The sequence below is a fragment of the Callithrix jacchus genome, chromosome 6, assembly GCF_049354715.1.
Source record: "Callithrix jacchus isolate 240 chromosome 6, calJac240_pri, whole genome shotgun sequence".
In the NCBI taxonomy this organism is placed as follows: Eukaryota; Metazoa; Chordata; class Mammalia; order Primates; family Cebidae; genus Callithrix; species Callithrix jacchus.
In genome coordinates, this window is record NC_133507.1 from 78,688,342 (window position 1) to 78,713,630 (window position 25,289).

Consider the following 25,289-nt stretch of genomic DNA (forward strand, 5'->3'; position numbering starts at 1 on the left):
GCAAGAAATGATCACTAGGAAGAATTCAGTGGGTCTGAAGAACATATAGTAGTCTGGAGTGAAGTCTGTTGGGCTCACAAAGTGAACAACGACTTTTTGACAGAAGTCTGTCCAGGTTTGTTGACAAACTTTAGCCTTCCTTCCTGCAATATACGTTCAGTTGAAAACTCAGGGAAGGGGTCAGAGGCAATTGGTTTCTTCTTTGGTAGGTCTGGACCTTAGGCAGATAAGAAAACTTGAACCTGTGCTTTGGGAGAGGTAGAGGATTTAAAAATGTGGCTATGAGAATGACTTGCATTATATATGCATTGGATGGCACCATTCTAGGTGGGCAAGGTGACAATGTTGGATACATTGAAAGCATTGCCAGAACTGGCTTTGCCCTGTGGAGTAATAGTATCAACTAAGGGGAGAGATAGCATGCAGCAGGCGGGGGCGGGGAAGATTAGGGGGAAACAATTGTTCTCCTTAGTGGGACTGTCTGGTCTTTATGTAGATAGAAAGTCTCTTCTAGCTTCCAAGCTTCCATTAATCTCTAAGGGCCTTTAATTCAAAATGCTCATTATAGTAGGGAGCCATATTTTGGGTGGAGTTCTCTCCACATCCTCACATCCTTTTCTTACAGCTCCCAGTTCAGATGGTAATAATCGCATATCTGCAGTGATTACACTAATGTTACATTCCATTTGCCAGCCTTCCTTACTACACCTGTCAGAATCAATTCTCTCACCTTTGTCTTTGGCCAAAGCCATCAGCTACTTACTTCCTTCTGTCTCAGCTGTATTTTGTAGCTCTAACATAGATGAACAGGCAGAATTATTCATAGAAACGGGCCTTCCAGGTGGGGAAGCTATGTACCCCATAACCAGCTGAAAGTGAGGCCCTGAATACAAGATGAGGAAGTCCCTTTAGTTTCTCTGTACCTGCCTCTCTGCTCCCTTCCAGATCCACAAAAGAAAAAATAGAAGATTTCAGGTTGGAATTTCCCATTGATACCAACTGGAACCTAAATTTAAAAAAGAATAATCTTTCAGTAACATATTGTTACACAGCATGAAGAAACCAGGCTCTGGTCCTCTAATACCATGGAAATTCTTCTATCACATAGAATTCGGAAGATTTCCATTGATTTCACTAGAAGAGATTTGATTGAGTCAAGCAGATGGCATTGGGCCCACTGTGGGCAATAAAAATACCAGCTGGGTTCTTTATACCCTTTCTGTAGGGATGACTTTTTTATGAATGAAACCATCAGGAGTCCCAGTGCTTAGCTACTCACAGAAGAAAAGGGTAATTAACTGCCTTCATATTCCTTTCCATTTGATAACCACATAAAAATTACAGATGTGGATTTTGAAAGTAAATAATGAAGCCATGTGTTTAAGCAAGACACCAGGGTACCCAGTTTATGGCCCCATGGAAGTCCCCTCAGCTGACCTCTGAGGAGGAGGAAAACAAGCTTACTGTATCTATGGACACATGGTCACCCTCTTACCCAGAGAAGGTATCCCAGAGCTTGTAATTGACCTGACATACTTTCCTCTGTTAAACAAACCAAACATTTCTAGAGAAGTTAAACTGACTCTTTCTTCCAAGTTTCCATCAACTGCAAATACAACAGAGTTTGAAGAGAAAGGTTTCCCCCTAACCTTTCTCTCCAACTCTGTTGCGTTTGGATGTTGGGAAGGTTGGATGTTGGACCCTAACATGGGTAACCCATCTCCATGAATTGTACAAAAACTCTGGCCTCACTCTCAGATATGCAGAATGAGACTCCTTTGGCTGGTAGAGAGGGTCCCATGTGGACACATACCTTTCTCTTCCTCTCACTCCTCCACCTACGGACCTTTGTCCTTTCAACTTCTCTCCTACCCACAAATGAGACAGAAGGCCATAACTTCCTCAGTGGTCAGCAAGCTCCAGCCCCCTCCTGTGTCATGAAAATCTTCCCAGACTTGGCCCTGCTCAGGAGTGGATTGTGAGACCTCTGTCTCCACCCTGACCCATTTCAGCTGCTGGGTAGGAGGAAATACCTACGGACCTGGATAGGTCTGTGAAGATTAAGAAAGATGAAGGACTTTGGATGAGGGGGTTGAGTGATCTTACACTCTTGTTTTGCATCTGGTTTTAATATCTTCTTGAAAACCAGACAACCATCTCTCACTGTGAGAATTAGTCTCCTGCTCAATTATCCTTAACAAATCTACATATGCAATGCCTGTTTCTTGATAAATGTCCAACATTTAGACCTCATTAAGAATATCTGCTACCTTCTCAACTTTAAATAATGTTTCAAAGTTCTCTGGATCTCAGTTTTGGGGATCAGGTCCAGTTGCCCCTTCCCAAACCTAAGGCTTTTCTCCTCAAGCAGGAGGTAGGGCCACGTCCCTCCAAAAAATGATAGATTAGGAGATCCTAACCTGAGGTATAGGTATATCAAGAACCTCTGAAATTGTAACTGTTTGGGAGCATTTTATAGCTTTCTCAATTTCTTGAAAAGGTCTGTTTCCAAAAAAAGATTAGAAACATTTCTATAAGTAGTCTTAGAAAATCCAAAAATCACTTTTATTGACTTCAGTTCTTTAAATCTTCAAAACAAAGTGCAGGTAAATCAATCAGCAGTATAACATGCATCTTATCTTAGAAAAGATTTCCATTGAAGAACTTTTCCTTCCATGCACATACAATTTTTTTTCTTATGGAGTTTCTGACTTTCTGTTATGATGATAACAATAATAATAGCTATTATTATTGTTACAATTGTTATACCCTGTATTTTCTTAGCACTGTGGGGTTTACAAAGCACTCTTCAGTGAATGATCTTATTAAACTTCCCAGCAGGCCTCTCTGTAAATATTATCACCAGCAGTTGTGGCTGAGACAACAGAATCTTGGAGAGGCTAAATAACACATTTGGTCATGACAAAGTCAGGTCTTGTTCCCAGAGTTTAAACCCAGGCCCAAGACTCTAAAATTTATAGCTACGAAAACCAGTTGGCTATTATTTTGCATATTTACCTTTTGAGAAGAAAAGACATTAGGCATTTGAATGATGGCAAAGCTTCCTTTAACCCAAGCTCGTCGACTCTGCACATCATTCACCTTTAGTTCTTCTGTTAAAGGTATACCAGAAAGACACTTTCTTTTTCCTCAATGGGAATTAAGGGGATGCAGGCACGTGCCAGTGCCTTGAGACCTATTAGTTATGTCTGTTAACACATTTTTATGAACCATGGAGGGAGAATTGCTCTAACTCAGCTTGGGCTCTGGCTCATGAGCCCAGGTTTGGGGTTGGCTTGGCTAACCAAGAACACTTAAGCCAAAATATTTCAAACCACATATCATGGTCTCAGTTTAGTGTAGTTGAACAAACATTTATGAGGTAACTTCTGCGTGCTGCATTTTATGTTGGGTTCTGAGGATAAGAAAGCGAAGAAGATACGGTGCCTCTCTCTTCCAGGAGGAGCGTGCAGCCTGGGATTCAGATGGAGTGGGGTTTGGGAGTCAATTGGGGCAATAATTCAATTTTTGAATTACTTTCTAGTTCCTATTAAATTTAACTCTAGAAGGTCTACTCGTTAGCCTGCAAGTTGAATTTTACTGTAGCTATTGCTTTCTGAATAACTAGGGGTTTTGGTAAAGCTTAGAAATCAATGGCTGAGTTCATTTGACATAGAAATCTCAGGTTGATAGGTTGTATTGTAACTCTGAAATATAAAGAGAGGATGACTTCTGACTCTATTTCTTTAAACATCAGGGGACATCTGCAAGTTCTGAATAAATGAAGTCCCCAAACTCAGCAAGGGAAGGGGGCATTAGTACCCTTTCTCCATTCTCTATCCCCCCTCACCCAACTTCCTGGTTGGGTAAATTGACACAACATTGGAAGATTTTTTTTAAAAGACATTTATTAAGGACCTAAGAATGGTTTGCTGAAGATATTTTTTAAAGTTAATCATTATTTCTTAATTTGCTGCCTTATTTGCCAATTCATGAGTTGTGCTTGTCTTTTCCTTTTTTCCTTTTTCTTTTTTCTAGCAAAAATACAAACAAGACTATGAAAATAAAATCAAAGGCAAATGGAGTGAGACACCTTGCTTTGAAGTTGCAAACGCCAGAATGAATGCTGAAAACATCAGCACAGTAAGTGGGAAGGGCTGGCCAGGGTCAGTCGTCCTGGGAGGGAGACCCCTTTCCTTAGTGACTGCTGGCCACCTGTTCTACCTAAAGTGGTTCCAGAACACTTGAGGCCCCTCTTCTTGGGGCAAGACCTGGTATAGAGTTCCTGTTAAGAAAGAAATTTCACAAACTCTCTTTCCTTTTGAGAAATATTATTTTGGCCAAATGCCATTATTTCTACCTCAATTTTCACAGGAACATTATGGTGAGACCCTCTTACTGACTGCAAAGTGCAGTTAGTACAAGTTAAAGGGACTCTTTTTAATTTATTCTTTGCCTGAGGTGCCAAACTGTATGGTTATGGAATTGATTAATTTAATGTCTCGTCACTGGAAAACATAAATCTAACTATTATTTTTCTTTCCTTTTACGTTTCCTGCTCCTGGCTCTTAAGAGCTCTTTCTTAGTAGCCAAGAAAAGCCTTTCTAATCCTGTTTTTAGCCGATTCTAATTGTTCTAAATCTCTGTTAAGTTGCTAATCATTTTTTGCAATGGTACCACATTCTCTAATTGTAATCTGATCAGCCTAAACCAAGGACATGGTGGCTTTGGGTAACTTTTCCAAATCCCTGTGTCTTCTCATGTAAACCCTTGTATAGTTTGTTTTCTCAGCAGTTCTTTAGCTTGTTTAATGTCTTACAGAGGAAATACCAGGAAGATTTTGAAAACATGAAAGACCAGATCTACTTCATGCAGACTGAAACACCAGAGTATAAAGTGAATAAACAAGCTGGTGTGGCAGCTAGCAAGGTACGAGGAAATCATCCCATTTATCTTGATGGTTTGAGGATGGATGGATTTCTTATAACTTTGGCTCTGGTATAAAATTAGTAAAAAAGGGGAGGGGTGGTTCTTGGGGGAAATACCAGGGTTGAGACCAGCGGATGCGAGGTGTTTGAAGAAGAGTAGAACTGAAACAACAAGAACAACAACAAAAGTACTTTGGAATTATCATAGGGCAACTTAAAAATGTTTGGCCATGTATGAGCATTAATACTATCTAATTACCATCTTCAGTGTTTCCTGGAGTAATTTATTATTATTTTCCTGAGGAACCAAACTGTACATTTATCAAATTGATGTAGTGTCTTCTCACTGAAAAGGCCTTTTGCTATTTAGAAGTAGAAAGATTGTAATCTTAGAGAGCAGGACTTCTCCCCCAGAAAGAGGCAATTGGTAGCCTTATACGAAGATAGGCACTCCTACATGCAATACTATCATTATTTTTCTTAATTTCCCACTGACTACAGAAAAACCTGGTCGCAGGTTCATAAATCCATAGATATTTCCATATGCTCTATCGAGTGACTTTGGTGAATAGTCTGAATCCTTGGCATTCTAAAGCACTATGGTTACTAAAGAGAGCATTAGCTTTGAAGCCAAATACACTTGGTTCTGACTCTGGCCTTGGCTGTACCGGAAGAGAGAAAGCAGGATTACATCACTTAGAAGGCTATCATAGCCTCCACGTGTAAGACAGTAGTGTTTTGGACCAGGAGGGTAGCAGGGCAAGTGACGAGAAGAATTTTGAAAGCAGATCTGACCTGATTTGCTGATGTATTGGAGGATGCAGGTTTTGGTCTAAGCAGTTAGGTAAATGGTGTTTCCCTTTATTGTGACAGGGAAGACTATGGAAGAAGTTAGTAATTTTTTGAGGACAGACAGGAGCTCATCTTCATACATGGTAGATTTGAGATGCCTTTTAGACATCCACGTGGAAGTGTCAGTGGTCAGTTGATTACATGAGCCTGAAGTTTCAGGAGAGATATATGGAAAGTTGTATAAACTGGGGTGTTATCCACATACAGTGTTTCCTGCCATGAATCTGGAGAATATCAAGGGAGTGAGTGTAAACAGGAAACCGTAGGGACTGAACTGTGGGTTTTTCCACGAGAACTTATATTTGAGATGAGAGAGAAGCAAAACTGGAGAGGGAAATGCATTGACAAGCAAGTGAAGGGGAAAGGGAGTCATTGACTCCTTTGTCTCTGAATCAATGTCCTGTGTCAAATGTCTCTGAAATGGATTTACCAATGTCTGGTCTCTGGTCACCTGAACAAGAGCAATTTGGTTGAGTCTGCTTGGAGAGGATTCATGAGTGAATGAAAAGAGGGAAATTGAGGATACAAGTATATTCCACTCTAAGTATTTTCCTGGTAGGCAAAGAAGAAAATGGGCAAGTAGCTGATGAAAAAGTGGGTAAAGAGGGACTTTTTGAGGTAGGAACCCAAAACATCATGCTGATGGAAAGAATCCAGTAGAGAGGGAAGATTTGGTGATGTTAGAAGGGGGAAGAATGGCTTGGGTGATATCCTAGAGTAGGTGGAAGGGGAAGAGATCTGGTGCTCAAGAGGCGGTGATGGCTTTGCCGCAATCCCTGGCAGTTCATCTGTTTAACAGGGGAGAAGGCTGCATATCCCAGCTGCAGGTAGGGGGATAGTACGGTTTGTGAATCTGCTTTCTAGTTGTTTTTGTTTTTCAAGGAAACTTAATTCTCTAAGGTAGAAAAGCGATCTGAGTCTCTCATTCCTGTAGCTCACCCCTGTGATGCTCTCTGGAGGCTGTGGGGTGGATGCCTCTGTGCTTCTGTTGTATGTCTCTTGCCCTTGGATATCAAGCTGATTGCTTTTGTTTTCTGAGGTTCATGTCTTGGATTTATCTGGGATTCCTTGAACTTCTGTGGTGATATTGCCTGAATAAAGGGCTTACACTGGGGATTATGGTGGGAACCAGAATCAGTTTCTTGTTCTAATCCCTGTGGACAGGGTTCTGGTGGGGGCTTGTGAACCCTGTCTTCCCTGTTCTCCCCCAATACCCCTCAACTTGCTGCTGCTGCCACAGCTGGAATTAAAGTTGCAAATGGGAAGGGCAAAAGGGAAAGCTAGGCTCCTTCTCCCCACTCCTTTCTCATCCTCCTACTTGTACATTGAATACATGTGTGCTCCACGTACAGTCGCAGGTGAGGCATAAAAGGGTAGATTAGTGGTGCTTCTCGCTTCCTTTCTTTAGGAGCGTGTTGGCAGATAGGTAGCTGGGCGTGAAGAGCTGAGTGAAGGTTCTACGCCATAGGTATCTGGGGCATGTTGCACAGTCACTATTTTCATCTTTTTCTCTCTCCCATTATTTCTATATCTCTCTCTTTGAGGGCAAAAACAATGTGTTGTTCTTTCTTATATCTGACCTCACGCCGGGCACAGAATTGATACCTTGTGGATAATTTGGAATGAATAAAGGAATGGGAAGAAAAAGCATGCTGGAAATTTATGCAGTTTCTCCTCTGCTGTTATGAGTTACTATGAGTATTTTGTTTATAAAATGTCAAGCTGCCATTTTTCTCAAGAGAAAATTGATTTGTGGAAGTATGTCAGAATATCCATAATAGAGACAGGGGCAAAAATAGTTACTTTATCATTTTATTTCACTCCTACAGGTAAAATACAAAGAAGACTATGAAAAGAATAAAGGAAAAGCAGATTATAATGTGCTTCCTGCTTCAGAGAACCCACTGCTTAGGCAGCTGAAGGCGGCAGGAAATGCCCTGAGTGATGTAAGTATATTTTTGTCAAGAAGTGTTTTTAAACCTTAGCTGCAAAAGAGTTGAAAACTTTCTCATCTAATGACTAAATGCATATGTAACTTTGCAAATACTGTAAGATTATGGAGTGGTAGGTTCATTGGAACTGTCTAACCACGGAAAGGCATGAGTCCCTCCGAGTATAAGGTGCCTTAATGTTTGTGGTTCTATGGGGTTAATTCAATGGGCTGGGACATTCTCATGTGCTTGTGAGCGCTGGGCACCTGGGCCTCCACATTGTAGATGTGTTGTGATTTTCACAGAGGCAGAAGGAGACTTTCAAAGACAGATCTTGGCCTCAGAAACCATCATTTGCCAACACCAGCACTTAAAAGATGGGCCCCTAAGTCTTCACAGGACATTCTAATTGTGCAATTATTAAGAGCCCGACTAAGCCATTCAATTTAAAACAAATGAGGCAAATGAGACTGGGCTAGGCATTAAAAGACAGCCTGAGAGAGAGAGAGAGAGATTGAATATGTGATAGCTTGAGTTTATCTCCTATGGTTAGGTTTGCATTAAGCTTTCCTAATATTTGTGGATTTTATGCAGCCGTCTGTGTGGGTTAGTGATGTTTTCTTTGTCCCTTGAACTCAGCAGCATAGGAAATACGTGTGTGTGATTGGGGAGCAGGTGGGGTAAAGTGGCAAGTGAGAGAGTATAAATGAATCTGACCCAATAGCTCTGCTGAAAAATCAATGCAAAGCACTTTTGCTTTCTTTTTCAAAACATTTTATTTCAGTTGTTTTGGAGGTACAGGAGGTTCTTGGTGACATGGGAAAGCTCTTTAGCGTTGGTTGCTGAGATTTTGCTGCACCCGTCACCTGAGCAGTGTACACTGTAAGCAATACTAGTCCTTTCTCCCTCACTCCCACTCCAACCTTCCACTCAGGTGCCCAAAGTCCATTATATCATGTTATACCTTTGTGTCCTCATAGCTTAGCTCCCACTTGTATGTGAGAACATACAACATTTGGCTTTTCACGCCTGAGTTACTTTATTTAGAATAATAGCCTCCAGCTCCATTCAAGTTGTTTCGAAAGACATTATTTCATTCTTTTTTGTGGCTGAGTAGCATTCCATGTTGTATATACACCATGTTTTCATTCTCCCCTTCTTGGTTGATGGGCACTTAGGTTCCATATCTTTGCAGTTATGAATTGTGCTGCTATAAACATGCATGTGCAAGTGTTTTTTCATATAATTTCTTTTCCTCTGGGTAGATACCGAGTACTGGGATTGCTGGATTGAATGGTAGTTCTGCTTTTAGTTCTTTAAGGAATCTCCATACTATTTTTCCATAGTGATCGTACTAATTTACATTTCCACCAATAGTGTAAAAGCAGTTGTGCTCTCTAAGTGAAAAAATCCTTATTAAACATCGAACAGCCCCAGTTCAAATCTCCTTTGTTGATAAAGACAGGAATCTAAAAATCTTTATAAATAATTAAGTGTGTGTGTGTGTGTGTGTGTGTGTGTGTGTAGGTGTGTGTAGTTTTCTAAATTGTACTTTAGGTACTGGGGTACATGTACAGATCATGCAGGATTGTTGCATAGGTTCATACATGGCAATGTGGTTTGCTGCCTCCATCACCCCATCACCTATATCTGGCATTTCGCCCCATGTTATCCCTCCCCATCCTCCCTACCCCCCTGCTGTCCCTCCCCTAGTCCCCCCACAGACCCCAGTGTGTGATAGGAATCTAAAAATCTTAAATAGGAATAGCATCATTTAAATTTCGAAAACCCAGAATGAAAAAGTGACAGTAATCTGCTCTATCAGTGGCATATTTAAACTAACCATTGCTTCTTGTTGTTCTTCAAGCTAAAGGTAAATGCTGACAGAGAAGAGTTAGTAATAATTCATAGTACCAGTTCTCATATATGTACATCTTATTTTTAAGGCTAATTGTTTGTATAGTAAGAGATTTTATTATAAGGAGGGAGATTGTATATTTCTTAACTTATATAACTTTTTCATGAAAGTTTGTTTAAAAAAATTAAACAACTTGCAGTTGGTCAAAATCTCCATGTTTGCTGTGGTACTATCAGTGAGGAAAGAGTATGGGAGCTGAAAGGCAGAGAGGGCAGTAATTCAGAAATACACACAAATCCCTGCTACTAAGGGCTTGGTCAGAGGTAGCATATTGGTTTCTTAATTTTTAAGAGTTTGGAATGTACGAAACCTAGGCTTTATAATTATTGCTAAATGAACAGTCTTATGATTCATGACACCCCATGATTGATTGTCATGTTTTTTGTTTTGTTTTGAGACTGAGCCTAGCTCTGTCACCTAGGCTAGAGTGCGGTGGCATGATCTCGTCTCACTGCAACCTCCGCCTCCCAGGTTCAAGAGATTCTCCTGCCTCCCAAGTAGCTGGGATTACAGGTGCACGTCACCACACCCAGCTAATTTTTTGTGTTTTTAGTAGAGAGGGGGTTTCACTTTGTTGGCCAGGCTGGTCTCAAACTCCTGACCTCATGATCTGCCCTCCTCGGCCTCCCAAAGTGCTGGGACTACAGGCGTGATCTACTGTGCTTGGCCTCAATTGTCAGTTTTTAAGACAGTTGACAGACAGATGATATCTTTTCTTCATCTTTCAATTACTGTTAGAAAATATAGGTGTTATAATCAGTGTGGGAGTGACAGGAATCTACTTTAACTGATTTTTTTTCTTTGACAGAAACTATACAAGGAAAACTATGAAAATACAAAGGCAAAGAGCATAAATTACTGCGAGACCCCCAAATTTAAGCTCGATACTGTTCTGCAGAACTTCAGTAGTGATGTAAGCGATCTTACGGTCACTCCTTCTGTTAAAAAGGAATTATTATTTCGCCAACTAATAAATGAAATATGTTTTGTTTTTCAGAACAAATACAAAGATTCCTACTTAAAAAATATTTTGGGACATTATGTAGGCAGCTTTGAGGATCCATACCATTCACACTGCATGAAAGTCACAGCTCAAAACAGTGATGTAAGTTCTAAGATAATTGTTTGACTTTTCAAATAACATTTTTCTTAGGGCATGAATGCAATGGCTACATCTTATGCCTGATTTCTTCTCCTCATAGAAAAACTACAAAGCAGAATATGAAGAAGACAGAGGCAAAGGCTTCTTCCCCCAGACCATAACTCAAGAATATGAAGCAATTAAGAAACTAGATCAGTGTAAAGATGTAAGTCTGTAGTCTGAACTTTGAATGTGACTGCCTTCCATAGCATCTAGTGGTCAAGATATGTTTAAAATGCTGACACTTTTATAAATAAGTGTAAGCCAGGCAATTGCAAGAAATGAAATCCATTTTGTAGTAAATATTCTATTTTCCCCTTGTTGGCATCCCTGCATTTTAAGAGGTAATTCTAGCTCATTTTCCCAAAGAAGCATTATCAGGAACCTGAAGATTCTAATACAGATGTATGAAGAATCTCTCAAACTGCAGTCTAGTTAGAAAAATATATATATTTTATTAACTACAAGTTTCTTTGCTTTGTGGGGCATGAGGTTCTATTTGCCTGGCCTATGGGCCACCTCGGATCTGACAGGTGATACTGCTAAACCAAATGCCTTTGCTTCCCACAGCACACCTACAAAGTCCATCCAGATAAGACAAAGTTCACCCAAGTAACCGACTCTCCTGTTCTGCTGCAAGCCCAAGTCAATTCCAAACAACTGAGTGATGTAAGTTCTTCTAACTACCCAGGACATCTAATTATACGAGATAACATTTCATAACCCTGTACATAAAATCCAGTCACTTACAAGTTTATTCAAAAGGCAGGGTAAGTATTAGCAAGTTTAAATTGTATGTATTTCTATATATTTGTATAAAATATTTTTCTGCATCTTGTGGGGTGGATAACATTTACAATGAAATGATTCTGTAAAGGAAACAAATGTAGCTTAAAGCAATGGAAAGAACGTGAGTTCTAGAGTCAGACAAAACTGCATTCAAATGTTAGCTCTGTCATTGAAGTCTGGATGGGCAAAGGTTTAACCACCCTCTGCCTGATATTTGCCTTTTGTAATTGTGGCTGTTTTGAAGAGTAAGTAAAGGGAGAATGTACACTGTGCATACCGTGGCCAAGAGCAGGTATTCAGTACATGAGTTTCTCTCTCCCTAGTAAGTTTCTGGAAATTGGAATCTCTGAGACAAATTTTATTATGTGAACTTTAAGTGTGGACTTCCAAACTTACGTTGAACTAAAAAAAAAAAGTAACCTCAGTAGATTTATGTCCAGAAATGAAGGCTCCAATAAGAGCATCAAAAGCCCTGATGTCTGTGAGAGGAATCTTAATGAGATGAAAGGAAAGTGGCTCCAGTATGTGAGCACTGACAGTGGCAAGAAAGACAGCACGGGGCACTACCCAGAACATACAGGGCCAACTGCGCTATGCAGGGAGAGAGGCGTGTTTGACAGAGCTACCTCATTCCCTTAGGGTCCTACCATGGTGACCGATGTGATCATTGCTGGCAAGTGTCCCACACACAGGTTCAGTCATGCAGGTGGCCTACCCAAGCCCTAGAAGTCTCTTCTGCTCTCAACAATGTTGTTACTTATTTTGCAAAATGTACCACACAAGAATTTTTGTATTCTGGAACAACTCTTCTGAGCTAATTGATGTTCTCTCTGTCTGTCTGTCTGTCTCTCTCATCATAGTTAAATTACAAAGCAAAACATGAAAGTGAAAAGTTCAAGTGCCATATCCCCCCTGATACTCCTGCTCTTATCCAGCACAAAGTCAATGCCTATAACCTGAGTGATGTAAGTTCCTCATGCCCTGTACCATGTGATATACTGACAACCTCTGCTTTTATTTTTGAATTGCTTCATTACAATTCAATGAATAGTTCAATGTTAAAAATGGGAAGAACAGTTAACACTTGTATCATGTTCTTACGCCTCTGCCATTATTACTGAATTCACCTTACAAAATGTGTGTAGCAATCTTGTAAGTAGTTTCATACAGTTGGATAATTGTATGAAATTATCGTAACCATCCCTTAAAATGCTACCACTCATTTATGCTTAATTGTAAATTTTAATGGTAGATCTGTTAGCCATATGTTTATTTAAATTATACTATTATTCATTTATTCCCTGGGCTTATAATGTCCCTTATTTCACATAAATGATACTTATTTCTACATGTGTGAGGACTTGCATAAATAAAGATATAGGGGATAGAAAGGGCAGAAGTTCAGATATCCATTTCTATCTTTAATTTTTCAAACTTAATTTTATAGAAAAGTTTAATTACCCTTGGGGTTCTCAATTTCTTCAATAATTCTGTAAATGAGTACTAAGATTATCTGGTATCAATGAGTATTGTAATGATTTATGAAATAACCTTTGCAGAGAACTTAGAGGTCAGATGAAAGTGATGCCTTTGTATCATAAAAACTAAGTTAACTGTAGAATGTTTGTGCTACTCTGTAAAACATTCAGTGTTAGGAATCAAATATTAGTATAATAGCTAGAATTAAATTTGATAAAAAAATTCTCATGGAGAGTAGAGAAGCCCAACCTAGAGAATTAATAGCTTCAGCTTGAGAAGAAATATTTAAAATATGCATGATTTCCTGGACAATAAAAAGGGCCCATTTATTTTATATTGAGACAAGGTATTTAGTTACCCATTGGTCTTTAAAGATGATGACATACAGATCACTTTTGCCAATTCCTTTGCTGAATTTTTCTGTCCAGAATCTTTATAAGCAAGACTGGGAGAAGAGCAAAGCCAAGAAGTTTGACATTAAAGTGGACGCCATTCCCCTGCTGGCAGCCAAAGCCAACACCAAGAACACCAGTGATGTGAGTGTGGCCTGGGGACCTGGGGACAGGGCAGCCTCAGGGGCCTTTCCTGGTAAGTGGGATCTGGCACGTGTGATGTCTTTGCAGGTGATGTACAAGAAAGACTATGAAAAAAGCAAAGGGAAAATGATTGGAGCCCTCAGCATTAATGACGATCCCAAGATACTGCACTCCTTGAAGGTGGCCAAAAACCAGAGTGATGTGAGTGTGTTTGTAATTCACCCCTATGTTCAGATGTGGCCGCAAAGTCTCTGTTTAAGATGAGCTTGGATGGACATTAGCCTAACTGAAATCTCGGATTCAGGACGTGAAAGCTTCACCCAGGTGGTAAAGGAAGATGGACTTCCCTATTGTGGATGTCTTCAATGCCAGTGAATACTGCAGAAGTTTCCTTCCTCTCCTTAATGCCTGCTGTTTTATTAGGAGGAAAAATATTCTGGCAATATCATTGCCTTTATTGTTTTTCCTAGAAATGAGCTTCATATGTGTAAATATAGGTACATGCACATGTAGGTATTCACCCAATGCCCACAACTGATTAAGGTAGTTTGCAAAAATACAGAAAAATGAAAAGCAAGAAGTAGGTTAAAGGACGAAGTAAGAAAAAGTACATGAGGCAAAAACTCAAAAGCAAAGTCTTTTTTAAAGAAATTTGTAGAATACTGATCTTATTTTAAAGACTTTAACATACTTAATAAAAATAAAATAGGACTCAGCAGTCCTAATACAGGATATATACCCAAAGGAATATAAATCATTCTATTATAAATACACATGCATGTGTATGTTCATTGCAACACTATTCACAATAGCAAAGACATGGAGTCATCCTAAATGCCCATCAGTGATAGAGTGGATAAAGAAAATGTGGTGCAGATACACCATGAAGTACTGTGCAGCCATAAAACGGAATGAGATCATGTCCTTTGCAGGGACATGGATGGAGCTGGAAGCCATTATCCTCAGCAAACTAAGCAGGAACAGAAAATCAAATACCACATGTTCTTTTATATGGAAGCTAAATGATGAGAACACATGGATACATGAAGGGAACAACACACACTGTTGGAAGGCGGGGGTGTGGGATAGGAGAGAGAGCATCAGGAAGAAGAGCTAATGGATGCTGGGCTTAATACCTGAGTGATGGGACAATCTGTGCAGCAAACCACCATGGCACACGTTTACCTGTGTAACAAACCTGCACGTCCTGCACATGTACCCTTGAACTTGAAAGTTGGAAATCAAAAAATAATAAAACTCTTCACAGAAATTGCCTTCCTAATTCCCAGCAAAAAAGAAATACAGACAAATCATCTTTTCATATAGAGGTGTTACAAAATGTGTTTCACCAAGTGCTGAACAGAGTACGCTTCCAGGACTGTGCTTATCTAAGGTTCACCTTATATCTTATATGTCATTTTGCATCAGCTCTTTAAAAAACTCAGTTTTCTTTTTCTTTTTCTTTTTCTTTTTTTTTTTCCGGAGACAGGGTCTTGCCCTGTTACCCAGGCTGGAGTGCAGTGTCACGATCTTGGCTCACTGCAACCTCCGCCTTCTAGGTTGAAGCTATTCTCCTGCCTCAGCCTCCCTAATGGCTGGGATTACAGGCATGTGCCATCATGCCCGCTAATTTTTGTATTCTTAGTAGTGGTGGGGTTTCATCATGTTGGCCAGGCTGGTGTCAAACTCCTGGTCTTGAGTGGTCTGCCCTCCTTGGCCTCCCAAAGTGCTGTGATGACAGGTGTGAGCCACTGCCATCTAGCCAAACTCATTTTTCTTTAAACATATTCAAATGAATTATTTTAAGACAAAAATTTGCTTAAATAGCAGCATCAGTGTGCTTTAAGTTATTCAGTCTGAAAAAATATTAGGACAAGTAACATAAACATATTTGTGATTATTAGCAGGTGAGATTATATAAGGCATGAGCCTCTATCACACTAATTCTGCTTTTTCTGCTTTGTGGAAAATAGATGCTGAGAAAACGTAAATTTTGCCCCTTCAGTTAAAGTGTAGCAGTGACGTGGCTTTTACTTTATGGGGTATATTTTTCTGTCTTTTTGGTTTAATTTCTTTTTCCTTTAACAGAGATTATACAAGGAAAACTATGAGAAGACAAAGGCGAAGAGTATGAATTACTGCGAGACCCCGAAGTATCAACTTGATACTCAGCTGAAAAACTTCAGTGAGGTTCGAAAAACCACGGTTACCTCTTGGGTTGGAGGGCATTCCTACTGTTTGACAAATGATTGTTAACTTGGATTACCTTTATTTTATTTTTCAGGCTAAATATAAAGACTTATATGTGAAGAATATTTTGGGGCATTATGTAGGCAGCTTTGAGGACCCGTATCACACACACTGCATGAAAGTTGCAGCTCAAAACAGTGACGTAAGTTTGAAGACAGTGGTTCATGCCTCACGGTGACATTGTTTGAGAGCCGTAATAATCACAATCTATTTTTGGTTTTTCTCATTATAGAAAAGTTACAAAGCAGAGTATGAAGAAGATAAAGGAAAATGCTATTTCCCTCAGACAATAACACAAGAATATGAAGCAATCAAGAAGCTGGACCAGTGTAAAGATGTAAGTTAGCTGCCCTGAATTCTTGAAATTGGGTTTGGGATTCTTGTGACATCTAGTGGTAAATTTAGCAGGAATTTAAATGCTAATGTATAATAATTAGGAGATAATTACATTTTACATTTGGTTTTGGGGTGGAACTGGGAAACACAACAATTATGATGAAGAGGGCTATTTGTTACAAAATAATTTCAGATTTTATAAATCTTAATTTCCATTAGTTTATATCTATGCAAATTCGGGGTAAAAGAAAGACATGCAGGTTTGAGATAGGTGTTCATTATTTAACAAATTCATATGAGAAGGCAGCCTGGGCCAGGCAATTTCCTTGGTGCCGAGAAAGACAAGGAAAAAGTGGGCCACCTCTTGAGGTGCTCCCACTGGAGTGGAAGAAACAAATAATAAAGGAAGAGAGCACAGAAATAAGAAAGATAACAAGCAATGATATAGGATGATGATACAGAATTAAAATAGGACAAGGTGTGAGAGAGTGACTGGGTGGGCATCTTAGACTGGGTGATCAAGGAAGGTCTAAAACAGGCATGACCAGCCAGGCCAAGGTCAGGGCAAGAGCAGCCTAAGGAGAGAACAAGCTCAGCATTTAAGGAATTGAAATGATGGGGGGTGGCTAGAATATACTGGGGAGGAGGGCAGTAGTAAGAGGTGAAATGACAGGGGATGAGGAGGGAATGGTTTCTGCAGGGATCGTAAACCAACATGTAGTTTAGACTGAATACCAGGTTCAATAAAGAGTCATTGTAAGGCTTCAGTGGGGGAAGGGTTACTCTGGTTACTGAGTTGCTGTAGGCAGACCAGAGGCAACTTGGGGAGTGGGGATTCAAGAGGTGGGGGGAGAGAGAGAGAGAGAGAGAATGTAAATGCATCAACTAAGTTTTAGGAACAAAATAAACTCTGTTTTGACCTGGAACCATTTTTTATGTTAGTGTATGTATAACCAAGACTATATTGATAAATTATAACGTATAAATACATTATAAATTTCATAAAGAACATCTTTTCTAGCATACCTACAAAGTTCATCCAGATAAGACCAAATTCACAGCAGTCACTGATACTCCTGTACTGTTGCAAGCCCAGCTCAACACGAAACAGCTTAGCGATGTAAGTGCTTTGATTTATGCAAGTGTGGGTGACCCCGAGTGCTTTGCTCATTTAAAACTTAGGCATTTACATGCTTAATCTTCATGGGCTCATCTACCATTCTAATATTATTATTTTTCAAGATTTTTTTATTAAAACACAAATGAGGCTGCTAGATTGAATTGTATAGCCTGAGGAATGTTGTGTTAGACAATAATAAAAATAATTACTGTTTTTTTTTAAACAACTCACTGTTTTTTAGTGGGATTATCTTATTCATTAGGATCTGTCACATGTGCCCTAAAACTTCATGTCAACTTAAATAAACAGTTGACAACAAAAGCATCTATTTGGGTAGGTAACATGGCAAATATTTCCTATTCTTGAATTTGCTAGCAAAGACTTTCCAGAAAGAAAGGGCACCGTAGCAAGACAGACATCAAACAATGATAAGAAAACTAATATAGAATGATGCTACAGAATTAAAGTGGGATGACATCAGAGAAAGAAATGGATGGGCACTTTAGATTGAGTGGTCAAAGAATGTCTAAGACAGGCATGGTCCAAACATGCCAAGATCAGGGGAAAAGCAGCAGTGCTTCTCAAACATCCACATTCATGCAGTCGCCTACTGACCCTGTTGAAGTACAGATTCTGATTCAGTACATCTGGAGGACTCCATATTCTGACTTTCTTTTTTTTTGAGACGGAGTTTCGCTCTTGTTACCCAGGCTGGAGTGCAATGGTGCGATCTTGGCTCACTGCAACCTCCGCCTCCTGGGTTCAGGCAATTCTCCTGCCTCAGCCTCCCAAGTAGCTGGGATTACAGGCACGCACCACCATGCCCAGCTAATTTTTTGTATCTTTAGTAGAGACGGGGTTTTACCATGTTGACCAGGATGGTCTCGATCTCTTGACCTCATGATCCACCTGCCTCAGCCTCCCAAAGTACTGGGATTACAGGCTTGAGCCACCACGCCCGGCCCATATTCTGACTTTCTCATAAGCCTCTAGGTGATACTGATGCTGTGATTTGTACGCTACTCTTTGAACAGCAAGGTGCTAACATAGCTAAGTCCTGGAGAGTAGTACATCAGTCTCGAGATAGGAAAGTGAAAGATACGGTTTTTCCTGCAATAAAATGTGTTTTAAGGATACAAATTAGCTCATATGCAGCTGTTAAAGAGGAGAATGGCATCAGTATAACCTAGAAGTCATTTCAGCTCATGTGCCACTTTTCTGAGCATCTTAATATGTTGTGTCCCAATAAAGAACAGTTAAACACCTACACTGCTGATTTAGCTAAACTCAGCAAGCTGCAGAGAAATATAGTACTGTATGTGGTCACAGTCACTATCAATCACTCTTTTTATTGGCTTGGGTAGGCAATCGACTCTGCCTTAGAATTGCTTCTTGCAGAATTCTCAATCTTGTGCATTTTTGCTTTTGGCTCCAAAATTCAATAGCTTCATCCGTTCTTTATACTCCCTTCATTCCACCTAACACCACCTTTTAAAAAAATACAATCCTATGTTTAATATTGTAAATAAGAATTCACAGCCTGGTGCAGTGGCTCACACCTGTGACCCCAGCACTTTGGGAGGCTGAGGCAGGCAGATCAGTTGAGCCTATGAGTTTGAAACCAGCCTGGGCAACATGGCAAAATCCTGTCTTTACAAAAAAATAAAAAAATTATCTGGGTATGGTGGCATATGTCTGTAGTCCCAGCTACTCAGGACGCTGAGGTGGGAGGATCACTTAAGCCTGGGAGGTGGAGGTTGCAGTGAGCTGAGATTGTGTCACTGCACTCTAGCCTGGGTGATGGAGCCAGACCCTATAGAATGCGAAAGAAAAGAAGAAAGAATTGTTTACATATATTTTTACCTGCGCTAGTATTTGATTTAGAATTATTATTGTTTTTGTTAGTGCTTTGATTACAGAAGTTCATGTTCTCCAGATACAGCCTAGCAGTGTAGATCAGATCATATTCCCATGTATGCAACAGAATCTATGCAATGGCAGCTGGTAGCCCAAAGTATAGTTACACAGCAGTCCCCTTATTCAGTTTTGCTTTCCACAGTTTCAGTTACCTGCAGTCAACCATGGCCCAAAAATCTGAAATGGAAAATTCCAGGAACAAACAATTCCTACGTTTTAAATTGCATGTTGTTCTGAGTAGCATGATGAAATCTCACACCATCCCCCTTTGTCCTTTTTTTTTATCAAGAAAAAGAAGGGTAAAAACAAACAGATATTTGAGAGTGATAAACCATATCCACATTACTTTTATTACAATATACTGTTATAATTTTTCTGTTGTTATTGTTAATCTCTTACTGTGCCTAATGTATAAATTAAACTTTATCACAGGTATATATGTATAGGAAAGAACATAGTATATATAGGGTTCAGTGCTATCCATGATTTCAGGTGGCCACTGGGGGTCTTGGAAAGTATCGCCCACGGGTAAAGAGGGACTGTACCACAGTCCCTGAAATAGGGAATGAGACTTTGACTGAATTGAGTATCTCTTTGAGGCATTTTTTTAAAAAGGGCACTAACACCTTGGCTATATAAACTGTCCTAAATAAATTCAAAGAAGTTCCCCTGAACTGTTCAATCATCCTTTGTTTATCAGCTGAATTACAAAGCAAAACATGAAGGTGAGAAGTTCAAGTGCCATGTACCAGCAGATGCTCCACAGTTCATCCAACACAGAGTCAATGCCTACAATCTGAGTGATGTAAGTACCAAAGCCACAGAAGCCTATGTTTGCTGTGCATGGAAACAGAAAATGGTATCAATTTTGAAAGACAAGACTAGGAATTATACAAATAAACAAGTACTAAGATTGTTACCAGATTGTAAGTAGAGCTTTTAAGGTCGAAATGTTCTTAAGACTCCTACTTAGCTATCAGATTTCATTTTCCACAGTCTCTGTTACCATCAGAAGATCTCTCAGTTACCCTTCTGCTATTCCCTGCAGTTTTACAACATCTTTTCCATGTAAATGTCACATTTCACCTTCTCCAAGTCATTGTCATTTTATAGCATCCTTATATAAATCAAGGTAGCAGAGTCTTTACAGAACATTAAGAAGAGTAGTTTATACTTACTTACTGGTAGGGAGAAAGAAACCGGGTGATGGATAAATCAATACGTATGCTACAATTTGATAAATATAGTATTTATAGGTGAAATAAGTATGTATACACAAATTTTGAAAATATTTTTATTTTTTTACTGGATTACACTGTGTTTAATGTTCTTCTTATCATTCCTTTGCTGAATTTTTCTGTCCAGAATCTTTATAAGCAAGACTGGGAGAAGAGCAAAGCCAAGAAGTTTGAAATTAAAGTGGATGCCATTCCCCTGCTGGCAGCCAAAGCCAACACCAAGAACGCCAGTGATGTGAGTGTGGCCTGGGGACCTGGGGACCTGGACAGGGTGGCCCCGGGGACATTTCCTGGTGAGTGGGATCTGGCACGTGTGATGTCTTTGCAGGTGATGTACAAGAAAGACTATGAAAAAAGCAAAGGGAAAATGATTGGGGCCCTCAGCATTAATGATGATCCCAAGATGCTGCACTCCTTGAAGACAGCCAAACACCAGAGTGATGTGAGTGTCTTTGTGAATCTGTATTGTTTTCAAGATGGACTTCCTGTTATGATGCCCAAGGTAGTCATGTGGAAAAGGATTTCATAAGCATAGGCTCTCTCACATTCACAAAAGTACTGCTGTAGAAAACTTTAGAATAATGCCCTGGATTATTGCATCTCCCATGTTTGAGGGGAGAAATTACTGATTGGTACTTGATGTCCATTTCACTTTGAAAAATGTATGCATTAATATTTAATAAAATATTGATTGTATTCTTTTTTTTTTTTAATTTTTATTGGATTTTAGGTTTTGGGGTACATGAGCAGAGCATGCAAGACAGTTGCGTAGGTACACACATGGCAGTGTGCTTTGCTTTTCTTCTCCCCTTCACCCACATTTGGCATTTCTCCCCAGGCTATCCCTCCCCACCTCCCCCTCCCACTGGCCCTCCCCTTTTCCCCCCAATAGACCCCACTGTTTAGTACTCCCCTTTCTGTGTCCATGTGTTCTCATTTTTCATCACCCACCTATGAGTGAGAATATGCGGTGTTTCATTTTCTGTTCTTGTGTCAGTTTGCTGAGGATGATGTTCTCCAGATTCATCCATGTCCCTACAAACGACACAAACTCATCATTTCTGATTGCTGCATAATATTCCATGGTGTATATGTGCCACATTTTTCCAATCCAGTCTATTATCAATGGGCATTTGGGTTGATTCCAGGTCTTTGCTATTGTAAACAGTGCTGCAATGAACATTCGTGTACATGTGTCCTTATAGTAGAACGATTTATAGTCTTTTGGATATATACCCAGTAATGGGATTGCTGGGTCAAATGGAATTTCTATTTCTAAGGCCTTGAGGAATCGCCACACTGTCTTCCACAATGGTTGAACTAATTGACACTCCCACCAACAGTGTAGAAGTGTTCCTTTTTCTCCACATCCTCTCCAGCATCTGTTGTCTCCAGATTTTTTAATGATCGCCATTCTGACTGGCGTGAGGTGGTATCTCAATGTGGTTTTGATTCACATCTCTCTGATGACCAGTGACGATGAGCATTTTTTCATATGATTGTTGGCCTCATATATGTCTTCTTTCGTAAAGTGTCTGTTCATATCCTTTGCCCACTTTTGAATGGGCTTGTTTGTTTTTTCCTGTAAATCTGTTTGAGTTCTTTGTAAATTCTGGATATCAGCCCTTTGTCAGATGGGTAGACTGCGAAAATTTTTTCCCATTCTGTTGGTTGCCGATCCACTCTAGTGACTGTTTCTTTTGCCGTGCAGAAGCTATGGAGTTTGATTAGGTCCCATTTGTCTATTTTGGCTTTTGTTGCCAATGCTTTTGGTGTTTTGTTCATGAAGTCCTTGCCTACTCCTATGTCCTGGATAGTTTTGCCTAGATTTCCTTCTAGGGTTTTTATCGTGCCAGGTCTTATGTTTAAGTCTTTAGTCCATCTGGAGTTAATTTTAGTGTAAGGTGTCAGGAAGGGGTCCAGTTTCTGCTTTCTGCACATGGCTAGCCAGTTTTCCCAACACCATTTGTTAAACATGGAATCCTTTCCCCATTGCTTGTTTTTGTCAGGTTTATCAAAGATTGTATAGTTGTATGTATGTTGTGTTGCCTCCGGTGCCTCTGTTTTGTTCCATTGGTCTATATCTCTGTTTTGGTACCAGTACCATGCTGTTTTGATTACTGTAGCCTTGTAGTATAGTTTGAAATCCGGTGGTGTGATGCCCCCCGCTGTGTTCTTTTTGCTTAGAATTGACTTGGCTATGCGGGCTCTCTTTTGGTTCCATATGAAGTTCATGGTGGTTTTTTCCAGTTCTGTGAAGAAAGTCAATGGTAGCTTGATGGGGATAGCGTTGATTCTGTAAATTACTTTGGGCAGTATAGCCATTTTCACGATATTAATTCTTCCTAACCATGAACATGGAATGTTTCTCCATCTCTTCGTGTCCTCTCTGATTTCGTTGAGCAGTGGTTTGTAGTTCTCCTTGAAGAGGTCTCTTACGTTCCTTGTGAGTTGTATTCCAAGGCATTTTATTCTTTTTGTAGCAATTGCGAATGGCAGTTCATTCTTGATTTGGCTTTCTTTAAGTCTGTTATTGGTGTAGACGAATGTTTGTGATTTTTGCACATTGATTTTATATCCTGAGACTTTGCTGAAGTTGCTTATCAGTTTCAGGAGTTTTTGGGCTGAGGCAATGGGGTCTTCTAGGTATACTATCATGTCGTCTGCAAATAGAGACAATTTGGCTTCCACCTTTCCTATTTGAATACCTTTTATTTCTTTTTCTTGCCTGATTGCTCTGGCTAGAACTGCCAGTACTATATTGAATAGGAGTGGTGAGAGAGGGCATCCTTGTCTAGTGCCAGATTTCAAAGGGAATGCTTCCAGTTTTTGCCCATTCAGTATGATGTTGGCTGTTGGTTTGTCGTAAATAGCTTTTGTTGCTTTGAGATACATTCCATCGATACCGAGTTTATTGAGGGTTTTTAGCATAAAGGGCTGTTGAATTTTGTCAAATGCCTTCTCTGCATCAATTGAGATAATCATGTGGTTTTTGTTTTTGGTTCTGTTTATGTGGTGAATTACATTGATAGACTTGCGTATGTTGAACCAGCCTTGCATCCCTGGGATGAATCCTACTTGATCATGATGAATAAGTTTTTTGATTTGCTGTTGCAATCGGCTTGCCAATATTTTATTGAAGATTTTTGCATCTATGTTCATCATGGATATTGGCCTGAAGTTTTCTTTTCTCGTTGGGTCTCGTTTTGGTATCAGGATGATGTTGGTCTCATAAAATGATTTGGGAAGGATTCCCTCTTTTTGGATTGTTTGAAATAGTTTTAGAAGGAGTGGTACCAGCTCCTCCTTGTGTGTCTGGTAGAATTCGGCTGTGAACCCGTCTGGACCTGCGCTTTTTTTGTGTGGTAGGCTCTTAATTGCTGCCTCAACTTCAGACCTTGTTATTGGTCTATTCATAGTTTCAGCTTCCTCCTGGTTTAGGCTTGGGAGGACACAGGAGTCCAGGAATTTATCCATTTCTTCCAGGTTTACTAGTTTATGCGCATATAGTTGTTTGTAATATTCTCTGATGATGGTTTGAATTTCTGTGGAATCTGTGGTGATTTCCCCTTTATCATTTTTTATTGCATCTATTTGGTTGTTCTCTCTTTTATTTTTAATCAATCTGGCTAGTGGTCTATTTTGTTGATCTTTTCAAAAAACCAGCTCTTGGATTTATTGATATTTTGGAGGGTTTTTCGTGTCTCAATCTCCTTCAGCTCAGCTCTGATCTTAGTTATTTCTTCTCTTCTGCTGGGTTTTGAGTTTTTTTGATCTTGCTCCTCTAGCTCTTTCAATTTTGATGATAGGGTGTCAATTTTGGATCTCTCCATTCTCCTCATATGGGCACTTATTGCTATATACTTTCCTCTAGAGACTGCTTTAAATGTGTCCCAGAGGTTCTGGCACGTTGTGTCTTCGTTCTCATTGGTTTTGAAGAACTTCTTTATTTCTGCCTTCATTTCGTTGTTTACCCAGTCAACATTCAAGAGCCAGTTGTTCAGTTTCCATGAAGCTGTGCGGTTCTGGGTCGGTTTCTGAATTCTGAGTTCTAACTTTGATTGCACTATGGTCTGAGAGGCTGTTTGTTATGATTTCAGTTGTTTTGCATTTGTTGAGCAGTGCTTTACTTCCAATTATGTGGTCAATTTTAGAGTAGGTATGATGTGGTGCTGAGAAGAATGTGTATTCTGTGGATTTGGGGTGGAGAGTTCTGTAAATGTCCATCAGGTTTGCTTGCTCCAGGTCTGAGTTCAAGCCCTGGATATCCTTGTTGATTTTCTGTCTGGTTGATCTGTCTAGTATTGACAGTGGAGTGTTAAAGTCTCCCACTATTATTGTGTGGGAGTCTAAGTCCTTTTGTAAGTCCTTAAGAACTTGCCTTATGTATCTGGGTGCTCCTGCATTGGGTCCATATATGTTTAGGATCGTTAGCTCTTCTTGTTGTATCGATCCTTTTACCATTATGTAATGGCCTTCTTTGTCTCTTTTGATCTTTGTTGCTTTAAAGTCTATTTTATCAGAGATGAGAATTGCAACTCCTGCTTTTTTTTGTTTTCCATTAGCTTGGTAAATCTTCCTCCATCCCTTTATTTTGAGCCTTTGTGTATCCTTGCATGTGAGATGGGTTTCCTGGATACAGCACACTGATGGGTTTTGGCTTTTTATCCAATTTGCCAGTCTGTGTCTTTTGATTGGTGCGTTTAGTCCATTTACATTTAGGGTTAATATTGTTATGTGTGAATTTGATACTGCCATTTTGATGCTAAGTGGCTGTTTTGCCTGTTAGTTGTTGTAGATTCTTCATTATGTTGATGCTCTTTAGCATTCAGTGTGATTTTGGAATGGCTGGTA

At 39.7% G+C, this 25,289-nt stretch overlaps 1 protein-coding gene across 44 annotated transcripts in view; it reads left to right on the top strand.

Annotated features, from left to right (window-relative positions):
• NEB (nebulin) overlaps positions 1-25,289 on the top strand; it is a 222,981-nt gene that overhangs the window by 21,494 nt on the left and 176,198 nt on the right. For 43 of the 44 annotated variants that reach the window (XM_035304905.3, XM_078327751.1, XM_078327755.1 and 40 more), the window contains exons 11-27: positions 4,039-4,143; positions 4,822-4,929; positions 7,610-7,726; positions 10,438-10,542; positions 10,627-10,734; positions 10,832-10,936; positions 11,341-11,439; positions 12,420-12,524; positions 13,467-13,574; positions 13,662-13,775; positions 15,663-15,764; positions 15,859-15,966; positions 16,057-16,161; positions 17,182-17,280; positions 19,898-20,002; positions 20,563-20,670; positions 20,764-20,877. In XM_035304905.3, coding sequence (XP_035160796.3) covers positions 4,039-4,143; positions 4,822-4,929; positions 7,610-7,726; positions 10,438-10,542; positions 10,627-10,734; positions 10,832-10,936; positions 11,341-11,439; positions 12,420-12,524; positions 13,467-13,574; positions 13,662-13,775; positions 15,663-15,764; positions 15,859-15,966; positions 16,057-16,161; positions 17,182-17,280; positions 19,898-20,002; positions 20,563-20,670; positions 20,764-20,877 — 1,815 coding nt within the window. The remainder of the gene's footprint in view (positions 1-4,038; positions 4,144-4,821; positions 4,930-7,609; positions 7,727-10,437; positions 10,543-10,626; positions 10,735-10,831; positions 10,937-11,340; positions 11,440-12,419; positions 12,525-13,466; positions 13,575-13,661; positions 13,776-15,662; positions 15,765-15,858; positions 15,967-16,056; positions 16,162-17,181; positions 17,281-19,897; positions 20,003-20,562; positions 20,671-20,763; positions 20,878-25,289) is intronic. The other variant, XM_078327775.1, reaches the window with a different exon arrangement.